The sequence below is a fragment of the Arachis hypogaea genome, chromosome 15 (assembly GCF_003086295.3).
Source record: "Arachis hypogaea cultivar Tifrunner chromosome 15, arahy.Tifrunner.gnm2.J5K5, whole genome shotgun sequence".
Classification (NCBI taxonomy): Eukaryota; Viridiplantae; Streptophyta; class Magnoliopsida; order Fabales; family Fabaceae; genus Arachis; species Arachis hypogaea.
Window position 1 is genome coordinate 143300248 of NC_092050.1, and position 12202 is coordinate 143312449.

General features: G+C 40.7%; 1 protein-coding gene across 1 annotated transcript; it reads left to right on the top strand.

The window, feature by feature from the left end:
* The first annotated feature begins 1101 nt into the window (after positions 1-1101).
* LOC112751056 (uncharacterized) lies at positions 1102-3764 on the top strand. Its single transcript, XM_025800049.3, has 3 exons — positions 1102-2114; positions 2384-2569; positions 3137-3764. Exons 1-3 carry the CDS (start codon positions 1641-1643, stop codon positions 3422-3424), a joined length of 948 nt encoding a protein of 315 aa, XP_025655834.1. The 5' UTR covers positions 1102-1640; the 3' UTR covers positions 3425-3764.
* The last annotated feature ends 8438 nt before the right edge of the window (positions 3765-12202 follow it).

The following is a 12202-nucleotide window of genomic DNA, read 5'->3' on the forward strand; positions in this document are numbered from 1 at the left end:
AAATTTAATAAAATTTATAGAAAATTTTTAATTGATTAAATCCAAATTTAATTTAGACCTACTCAACCAATATTAGACTAAAATATACTTACCATTACCAACCACCAGGCAAACCAGGATTTAAATGGATATTTTACCCACAAATGTTTCTTCCCCACTATGATCATAAGTCATACCTATTGTTGTGGAAGTGGCTGGATTTGTTACATGATGGCAATGTTTTAATCTACCCAACAATCATTGGTGTTTTAGGTCAAACCGAAAATCTGGGGGGAAAATGAGAGGAAAACTGCAGAGCAAGATAACACAATCCAATGCCTGGAAAAATGCTTACTTGTTGAGAATTTGTAACGAAGTCTATCAGAGGGAGGACAGTTACAATTCCATTTTCAGCCAAAAAAAAAAAAAGTTTATGAAAATATAAACAAATTCTAATGTACGGTATGATCTTAATTGACCCCGGAAAACAGGTTACATGTGCACATTACTTAAATATCATGTGTTGCTGTTTTTAATTGACAATATGACATGCATCCGCAAAACAAACTACTGGCAGATTCTTGTTTGTTGAAAAAATCCCTGTAATGTGTCGGCTGCTCAAATTCCTTCTCTCCTTTTACCAACCTTACAATTTCATAAATCACATAAACAACCATCTCTCTCTCTCATCAGCCATCAAGCATATTCTTTTTTTTAATTCCCATCTTCCCATGTGTCCTATCCTTTACTATTATGATTTGTTTGTTATAGTTTGTTTTATTTACCCAAAAATTATTTCGTTTTTCACTTCACAAATGCAATTCAACCGAGAAAGAAAGTTGCTTACCACTAGTTCCTTGTCCCTTGTTAATAATTCCTGCTCTGTTTCATTACCATTTTGTATTCATTTTCCTTGTTTTGCAAATACATATTTATTTTTACGTCACATTGATAATAATAATAATATTAATATAAGATGTTTAATTTATTATCAGTATAAAATAATTATATATATATATACAATTATATAATATTATAATAAAAATAATTATTTTATAAATTAATTGTATAAATAATAATAAAAAAATAAATATAATTAAACAACTGTATAAAATTTATACTATCTCTGTCACTCTATTAAAATTATTCTTATCTTATAAAACCTAAACCTTTGTAAGAAAACTTTAATCCAAAAGCAAAATATAATCTACGTCACTGCAGCAACTATCTAATATTCTTCGTAATTAAAAAAAAAAAGTTGAAAAAAACTAAAAAGGAAAAAGGAAATAAAAAAAAAAAAAGTGTACGTCAGGCAAAAACAAAGAGTCGTTGCTGATTGCTGACCCTCTCAGCTATCACAGAAAGTCACAATTCAGAGATCTAGTTGTGTCCCATTCTTCTTCCTTGATCCTTCCACACTCTCCAAATTATTATTTCATAAATATTTTTTTAAAAAATTTCTTTCACCGAAACAAAAAAAAAAAAAAAAATAATAATAAAAAAAACTCCATTATTATGGAACCTTGACTGAACCATTTCATATTTCCATTCCCTTCTGAATCAAATAATAACCCCTCTCTCTCACTTTCATTGATTCATCATTCATCAACACACAACAACAAGGGAGTCTCATTGATCATAAAAAATTTGAAGAAGAAAAAATGCATCATCATGCAAAGACAGACTCAGAGGTAACAAGCGTTGCAACTTCATCGCCGGCGAGATCACCGCCGCGCCGCCCTCTCTACTACGTCCAGAGCCCTTCAAGGGACTCCCACGACGGCGAGAAGACTGCCACGTCAGCTTCCTTCCACTCCACGCCTCTCCTGAGCCCCGCCGCGTCACCTCCACGCGCCTCCACCACTCGCAGCAACAGCAACAGCAACCTCAACGGCAAGAGCACCATCAAGGACCACCGCCACCACCACCGGAGCCACAACAACAAGGCCTGGAACAGCCACATCGATGCCATTGACGAAGAAGACCTTCTCTACGGCGACGATCGACACGATAAAACTCTCCCTCGCCGCTGCTATGTTCTAGCTTTTGTTCTTGGCTTCCTTGTTCTCTTCAGCTTCTTCTCTCTCATACTTTGGGGTGCCAGCAGACCCATGAAGCCCAAGATTTCCGTCAAGGTTCTTCTTCCTTTCTCTCGTTGGAGTCTCTTAAAGTCTTGATTTTTTTAGGATTTGAGAGTGAAATCTGAGCTGGGTCTTGCTCAATTTTGCAATTTCTTGCTCATTACTGTTTCCATTATGCTTTCATTTCCACTGCTTCCACTTGTTTTGATATTTTCAGAGTCAAATCTGAAGTGGGTCTTGATAAATTCAGTATTTTGCATATTATTTCAATAAGGAATTTTAGGGATCTAGGTTCAATTTGTGGCGTGGGTTTGTTTTTGCAGAGCATAAAGTTCGACCATCTTAGAGTCCAAGCTGGTTCAGATGCTACTGGTGTGGCCACTGACATGATCACTATGAATTCTACTCTCAAGTTCACATATCGCAACACTGGCACCTTCTTTGGGATCCATGCATCTGCAACACCTTTGGATCTCTCCTATTCAGATATTGTTATTGCTTCCGGCAATGTGAGTCACTCTTATTCATACCCTTGCCTACTATTTCGTTAACATCATTCATTAATTTGTTTTAGATTAATCTCCCAATTTGGTCTTATCAATTAAAGTCAAGAATTGCCCAAATCATGGGACAAACTGTTAAGCGCCTAGAGTGGTCCTTCATATTGGTTACTAAAATAGTTTTCGAGATCCCAGTTGCACCAATTAGGCTGGCAAAAGTGCACCATGGTATGACGAGTCACTTAATGAAAAAGGACCCGGGGACTAACATGATGCATTTTTGCCTATATAATTGCTGCAATTGAAATCTCGAAAACTATTTTAGTACACGCAGCTAATTTAGGTGACCACTTTGGGGCTTACCTAGGCAAATTAGTCTTTCAAATTTTAAATTATGTTCTTTCATCACCATTCGAAATATGTATCCTCTATATGGTAGTTGATTTAGTAGCTGATTTTTTGTATCCAGTAGCATGATCGACAATGAATTAGTGATAGCTGAACTAATTTGGGGTTTTACTCTTGGTTGAGTACAAGCATGTTTTCTATTTTGTCTAATGCTATTAATTGTTGCAGATGAAGGAGTTTTATCAATCTAGGAAGAGTCAAAGGTTGGTGAGTGTTTCAGTTATGGGCAACAAGATCCCTCTCTATGGAAGTGGTAATAGCTTGAGTAGCACAACGGGTGTTCCAACTGTGCCAGTGCCGTTGAAACTTAGCTTTGTGGTGAGATCTAGAGCCTATGTTCTTGGGAAATTGGTGAAGCCAAAGTACTACAAGAGGGTTAATTGTTCCATCACTTTGGATCCCAAGAAGCTCAATGCCCTAATTTCTCTCAAGAAGTCTTGCACATATGATGATTGATTGGTTCACATGGAAAAGAATTATTAGAAGGAACAAAAAGACTTATTTTTTTTCCTCTTTCTAATTTGTGGTTTATTTTTTGTTTTTTATTGTTGGGTGGGGAATGAAATGGGTACAGCTCATTGCATGATGCTCAGGGCTCATTATTTTGGATTCTTTTTGCAGCTGAAAATGCCTCAAATTGTGGTTAGATAAAGACATGTTAGTGGCTGGGTTCGGTGGAGAATTTAATTTTATGAATACTTTTTTTAACTTTTACTTTTTGTATTAAAGTCCTTTGTTGGATTTCAATGTAAAATGATAAATTATTTAAATTTATTCAATCCCAGTGTTGTTTTAATTGCTTTTTTCTTTTTTTTTTTTTAATGTAATGTAACTCTATATATGGTGTAATTGACACGTTAACTATAACCAACTAACCTAGCTTTTTTTTCCCCGCGTTGGTTTAATTAGTATCCTTTGGTAGCTGGAGGATTAATTCAACGCGTAGTGGATAGAAATTATTCATTAATTAATCATTGCTGCTAGCTAGTTTCCAATTATTTAAAGACCTATCATAGAAGTATGCACATCAACTGCCGAATTCCAGCTGTTCATTTTCCACACGTGAAATTGTTTTATTCATTGGCTCCTCAATTGCCAAATATCAATATATAAGCATACTACAGCCCTAGTGGGGCTCAAGAATTTGAATATGGGAAAGCTGGTGGTGATTTGGCCAGAAATGGGAGAATCATGTGTATTACTGCTTGGTGGACGTCTGTAATGCAAGGTCAATACACAGGAGGCGTGGCGCAACGTCGTTAGTCGGAGCTGGAATCATGCCGGGGACGTGTTGACTCAACACGGGGGGGGGGGGGGATTACGTGGCAGAATGTGACTGGTGGGCTAAGGTTCCACGTGGGGGGCGTGGTGACTCAGCACGGGGGGCGTGCTGACGTGGCCCTAGCACGTGGGGAGCGTGCTGACTCAGCACCAGGGGCGTGCTAACACGTGGCGACACATGATTGGCTGCGGCAGGCAGCACGTGGGGGGCATGGTGAATGCTCCCATCTATATATAGGCAGAGCTGGGCTGCATTTTCATTCTGAGTAAGAGTGTGTGAGCATTCTTTGAGTGTTCTGTGAGTGTTGGTAGTGCAATGGAGGGTACCGCAAACTTGGTGGTGTATCGCAACGGTGAAATAATACGCAATACTCATGAGGGAGTGATGTTTGTCTACTAGAATCCGTTTTTGTTTGTGGTTCCATGCACCATGACGTTAATGGAGCTTCAGAATGGTCTCTGTCAAAGCATGGAGAACGGTACATTAATGAGAGTGAGCAGAATTTTGTACCGGAATCCAATTGTAGTTTTTGGTGGTCTAATACAGTTTGATACCATGCCAATCACTGACAAAGGGAGTATGCAGAATATGTTTCAAATTTACCGGCAGACTCAGATGCGACAGCCACAGATTGAGCTATATGTTGAGTTTGAAAGCGTAGAAGCAGAAGGGATTCAAAATGTTTTAGATATAGAGGATGATAGAGCTGCAGTGTACGAGGAAATGAATAGTGACAGCGAAGAGGACTTCGAAGCCACTTATGAAGCCGGCGATGAAGACGAGGATGGTGATGTGGGAGTTGAGACAGCAACGGAGAATATAATGGTTCATCCCTCGAGCAGTCAACCGATGAACATGCCACCATTCATGCGTGAGTTAGATCTCGACGCCATGCATGCACCGGAATTTTCAGAATATGCAAACATAGGTACGTCATGCATGAATAATACGTTTTGTTAATTGATACTTTTGGATTGTTTAATGAACGATGATTTTCCGCTTTCTGTAGGAGTTGCTGATCCTGAGGACGGAGAGTTCCGGATTGGAATGGAATACAGTTCCCGAAAGTCGGTCGTGGTTGCAATTAGAAGATACACTATCGCTAGAGGAGTTGACTACGATGTGTATGAGTCTGAGCCACAGACCTTCTATGCAAAATGCAAGATGTACGGGCGTGGGTGCGACTGGCTTATCTGAGCCAGCTTGATACGGAAAAAAGATTGTTGGGAGATACGCAGATACAATGGAAGGCACACGTGCACAATGGAAACGATTTCACAGAATCATTCCAAGTTGGACTCGGATACCGTTGCTGATAATATAATGCCGTTAGTCAAGACTGACCCGTCAATCAAGGTGAAATCTATAATAGCGGAAGTCCAGTCAAGGTTCAACTATACCATCAGTTACCGAAAGGCTTGGTTGGCAAAGCAGAAGTCTATAGTGAAAGTTTTCGGTGGTTGGGAGGATTCTTACCAAGCATTGCCATGGTGGCTCTCGGTCATGGTTCAGAAGATACCTGGGTCAGTTGTGCAAATAGAAACATGCCCACTGTACAATGGGAATGAGGAGGCGCAAGGTGTAAAAATACTTCATCGCGTATTTTGGAGCTTCAATCCATGCGTTAGGCCATTTAGGCATTGCAAGCCTCTAGTTTAGGTAGACGGCACACACCTATACGGAAAATACAAAGGAACACTCCTGGTCGCTATTGCACAAGATGGGAACCAGAACATTGTGCCTATAGCTTTTGCGCTGGTGGAAGGGGAGACAGCTGATGCGTGGCACTTCTTTCTCAGAAATCTGTGAATGCATGTTGTCAGAAAAGACGGTGTGGGTATGATTTCAGATCGGCATGAGTCAATTTGGGCAGCAGTAAATCGTTCCGGAGGTGACTGGCAACCTCCAAGAGCATGGTGGATGTTTTGTATAAGGCACATCGACAGCAACTTCCTAAGAGCATTCAAAGTCCCTCACTTGCAGAAGCTTGTTGTCAACATTGGGTATTCATGAACGGTGGAGGAGTACAACATCAACTATAAGAGGCTGGAAGAGCGAGGCGAGGCATATGCTAGGTGGTGCGATGCCATTGGATTTAGACATTGGGTGTTGGCATTCGACGAGGGACATCGATGGGGCCATATGACGATCAACCTTGTCGAGTGCATTAACTCAGTGTTGAAGGGTGCCCGTAATCTACCTGTGCTAGTGCTGGTCCGAGCAACATATTATCGATTAAATGAACTTTTTACACGGAATAGTGCCGAGGCTCACGAACGCAAGTGTGCTGGGTTTACTTACTCCGTATTTGCACAACAGCGGATAGAGGCAAATATGCAACAGGCTGGGAATATAGTAGTGCACCGGTTTGACAGACGAAATGAGGTGTTTGAGGTGCGCGACATGGCTAGCGGGAAGGTGTCAGTTGTTGACCTTGCGCGACGGGCGTGTGACTGCGGGCACTTTCAGGTGGAACGACTACCTTGTCGCCATGTTATTGCTTGCTATGCTAACCAGCGTCTCGATTGGCAGCTGTATGTGCATGACGTGTACAAGATGATAGAGATTCGTGAGCTATATAGATTTGAGTTCACACTGTTAAGTGATCCCGAGACATGGCCCGTATATGAGGGACCCACATTGGTCGCTAATCCCGCCTTGAGACAAACGTCGAAAGGTTGCCCCAAATTGACCCAGTACTTGAATGAGATGGATTCACGCGACATGTGTGGTCCTCGGGTATGCCGTCTCTGTGGTGCTCAGGGTCATAGTCGGAGCCGATGTCCTCATCGTGCTGGACCGAGTGGTGGGGGTGAATGATGTTTATTTTTTTTCGTGTTTGTAAGCTGATGTTTTTCATAGTAGTTGTGTTTGTATTTTTAAATTTGTTTTTTGTAAGCTGATGATTTTCATACTAGTCGTCTTTGTATTTTTAATATTATCATTTACTGCCTTCATGAAGTAAACATACAAAACGTTAACTACGTTTTACATAGGTCAACATACAGAACATACGAATTACATTAGCTTAATTCTTACAATTAAATTTAAAAACCCTAAATCCAAGCTCACTTCTTTCCAGCCATCCAATTCAGTCCCTTACCCATCATACCCTGACCGAACCCCGACGTAGTATACCTATCAGGTGGATTTCGCTCCGTCCGTAGGTCATACGAGTGACCCGGAGCGGCCAAACCACCTCCCTCTGCCGGAGCAACCGACCCACTACCTCGCCCGAATCGCGTGACCCACCTGCCTCTGCCGGAGTGGAAGACCCACCTGCCTCTGTCGGAGCGGATGCACCTGTGTTGTAGTCATCAACAACTGTGTATGCCCGCCGATGGAAACCACTATCACATGACACAGTCGCTGACGAGGGGTCGGAAGCATGACCCTGCAAACCATGGCCCGTACCTACTGATGCCCCATGTGGAGTAGCCGACGCCGACCGTGAATGCATGGCGCTAAAATCTGACCAACCACCCAAACTAGCGTTGGCTCAATTTTGTGGCTGCTGATCTCCGTGACCACCAACAGAGAACTCAAACCAATCATGACCGGATGGAATCGTAAGTATAGGCTGCTGAGAGTGGTGGCTGACCTGAGAGTGGTGGCTGCCCTGAAAGTGTTGGCCGTGCTGACTGTGACGTTTCTGATGGCTGGACTCACTCTGGTGACTGTGATGGCTACCATGACTGTGCTCCGGTGGCTGTGGTACATAATATGGAAATGGCTCAAACACTGCATGCTGATGTGGCTGTGGCTGCTGAGGTACGTACTCCTGTGGGGCAGGTGGCTGTGGTACAGGTGGCTGTGGATCCTGAGGAACGTACTCCGACAATCTCAGCAGATGCCCATATGAGCGCAGGTACCAATCCCGATACTCCGTGGTCGGACTAAAATCCCAGGTCAGAAGGGGGTGCAGATCCTGCAGCCGAGTGTTTCGCCTGTTGCCCCACTCCCATATCCATACCCGATGCAAAATTGTCCAGTCATGAAGCTGCACTCCGCGAAGAGCCATGCAATGCAGGTCCAGTGGAATCTCCCTTGCTCTTTGCAGGGGAGGTTGTGCATACCCAAACTGACACATCACTCGGTCCACATGGTGCCATTCGATGCACTCAAACGACAACAACGGAGCAACGGTGTCACACACATCAAGATGTCCGTGTAGCTCGTCGGGTATGATCAATCCGGCGTACGGCCGCCACTCAAACTACCAATCATAATTCGTATGTTAGAACCCTAACGTTAATATTTGGAAATAGGATTCACAAGAACCATAAATGTTTACCTCCTGCATGTAGTCTATATGATGCCTAAATGTCACTACAGTATTCGATGACCACGCTGTGGTGCGCGCCGAATGACTCCACCTGAAACATGATTCATTGAAAAGATTTACATATGTAACCCTAAATCAAACATGCATCGTGAATATAACACATGACTAAAATAAGAATTATTACCTCTTTGCAACTGGTATCTCAGCGGGTGGAAGGGTGTTCCTCGGTACGGGCGCAATACATGGCATTCGCTCCCATGCCCAAACAAACAACAAATTAAGAGGTCCATCCATCTCCTTTGTATCAAATCGTGATGCACAACACAATGCTCTATAAATATGTGCGAGACATGCTGACCCCAACTATAAGTATGGATCCGATCGAAATCTCGAAGCAATGGTAGATACTTCGCGTGGGCGTATGCGGTCGACTTATCCGCGAATAAGGTCGACCCCAACAAACAGAAGATATGGCATCTGACGTATCGCCTAACGGAATCCTTAGTGTCTAACAGCTCCGCGTCTGTGACAGGTCGTACCCAAGCCAGCTTTATATAGGATTTTGAAGAATTACTGACTTCTGGCTCATGACCGAATATCGCGTAGCTCTGGCTTTGCACGAAGTCGCCACTACTATCTGTCCATCCACTCACAGCCTCTCCGTCAATGGGTAGGCAAAATATATAAGCGACATCTTCCAATGTCACTGTAACCTCACCCACCGGCAATACAAAGGTGTGAGTCTCTGGCCTCCACCTTTCAACCAGAGCAGCTAATAACGGGTGAAATCTACGTATCATCCCAATTTTAGAGACGTGGTAGAATCCCGTGGCGCGTATGTAGTTTTCCACCATCGGATTCCACGTCTGTGACGGATCCAGTTTACGCACCAACAAATTCCTATTAGACTGCATAAAAAAATGTTAGTTTAAATAGGTTATATATATTACAAAAAAAATTATTATTAATATTTATTAAATTATTTATTAATATTCAAATTGTTTGCTAACCACACGAATAAATAAATCCATTTTAAAAAAAGTAATTTAAAAAAATTATATATTAACATTTATTTATTTCTTTACCTACTGTAAAAAAAATTATTGAATTAAAATAAATAAATAAATAAATGTTAATAAATATATTAAACTATTCACTGAACTATATATTTTCTTTAGCTACTGTCACGCATTTTTTTAAATAAATAAATATATAATTCTTTTCTTTTTTTTACATAAATAAATAATATTTTTAATATTATTTATTTGTCAAAATACGTATTTGTAAAAATATTTATTTTTTCAATAATACTTCATATATATTTATTTATCTATTTATTCTTATTAATATTTTATTAATACTGAAAATTATTTAGTCTTAAAAAATCCAAATATTTATCATTTATGCATTACTTTCATTAATCATAACAAAATTTATATATTCAAAAATAAAAAAAATATATATGATAATACTAAAAAAAATTATATACAAAAAAATATAATTATATTTTACAGATTAAAATTTTATTCTAAAACAGTCGTAAAATATAAAAAGAAATTAGCCTTCTTCTATATATTTATAAAATACTAACAACGACAATATTTAAAAAACTTCGGTATATAAAAAATTAAAATTTATCAACTTACATAAATTGTATGCTTCAAATAATTGATAATATGTTCCTCAGGCCGCCGCATAATTACGTACCATTTTTTAAAATTTCTACAATTTTTTTTATTATTTTTTTCCTACAAGCACCCAAACTAATTACACCTTCCCTTCCACTACTATTACTCAAGCTACCCACACTCTATTTTAACACTCACACTCACTCAAACAGACTGCTTTTTTTTTTTCGCCTTTCTTGCTTCAAAACCTGATGCCACACTCTCTGTTCTCTTCAATTGGGGGGGGGGGGGGAAGGGGCTTTGAAGAAGCTGAATTTATAAGGGGCTGGGCGCTGGTTACCGGGAAGGGGGGGTGTTCTTTGCATGCAGGCCTGCAACACGTCCCCGCGTGATGCTGCCACACCTTGGAACCCAACAAGCTTTACGGATTACACCGCTTCTCGCCCCCCCACCGTGTTGTCAGTGCGGTTTCTTGTCACCAGCTCATCACGCCCCCGGTGTGTTGTCGGGGAGCCGCTACGTCGCTGACCTTGCTCAAGCATCACGCCCCGGCGTGTTGTTGCTGACACCACCCTCCCGCAAAACACCCGTCTCACCCATATTGGGCCAATATACCAACAATGTTTCCATAAAGAAAATAATTTCTGCCCTAGTGGTTAGCAAAAGAATAAATTTCACAAGAGGGGTTTCATTTCTTCCTTTCTATTTTTTATTTTACAGTAATACCCCAACTAATTTATTTTTTGGATAGATATTTTGATCTTTAATAATTTTTAATATACAAATATGTTCCAACTCATAGTACCATTAGAGAATTTTTTTTAAACAAATATACATTTTGTAGCATTTTTACCGAAATACATCATATTTCTTATTTCGTTTATAATGTAAACGAAATAAGGCATGAAACGGTAGACGTGTATATTTCGTTTACATTATAAATGAGATACGTAAAGAATTATAACGTTTATAGTATAAACGAGATACGTTACGACAAATTTTCAACTGCTATAAAAGAATGTGCAACCCTTTGTATTTTCCACAAACATTTCTCTTCTTTTCTACTTTTTTTCTTCTGAAAAATAAGCCAAAATATCTAGTAGTAGTGGATATTTGGTTGTAAGTATGTATCCCAATTGCCATATGAGAAATTGTGATACTGGGATGATATTTGAGTGTGAGAATCCCACTCTGTTGCGTACTCGCTAAGTAAGTTCTTTGTCGTTGCTGAAGAGTCTAATATGGAGTAGCGTCGGTGATAGCGGGAGAAAAGAGATCGAAAGGGTGGGGTATCGGTTGCTAGCATCAATGGGAAACAGAGTTTTTCGGTTTTGTCTGGTTTGACTCCATGGCGACGAGCATGTGTGCCTAATGTTTGACATCCACGGGAGAATCTTGGGGGAACAAGTGATGGAGCTTTCTGCGGAGGTTGGTGATATCGGTGGCGGTGGATCTGGCCAGTCGAACTTTGTGCAGGATGGCCAACCTCTCGCACCACCACCGCTACACGTTGCTACTTCAGTGGAAGATATGGACGTTGACGGTGAGGACTTCGACGAGGAGTATGTTGCGGATAGCAACGAAAGCGATTCTTCTGAAGATATGTTGCGGATAACAACGAGAGCGGTTCTTCTGAAGATGATGATGAGGAGGAGTTTGTACCGGAGACCCCGTCGAGCCATCACGTCGGTATCTCTGCCTACTCCGCAACCAATTCCGACCTTATCATCTGTACCCAGTCACTATCATACATTGGATATGGAAGCGATGCAAGAGAAAAATCCATTTTCCAACAAGGGTGAGGACAATTACAACTTAGACGGTGGTATAGAGTTTTGGATTGGGCACAGGTTCAAAAGCAGAGATGCGGTAATGCAGTATATGAAGAATTACAGCATTCGCAGAAGTGCTGAGTATCGAGTCATGGAATTAGATCGATTAAAGTACCATGTGCATTGCCAGTATTATGAAGCAGGCTGCCCTTGGCATCTCCATGTTGCTCTCCGACAGACCCGCTTTTTCAAGTACTGCAATGAGGA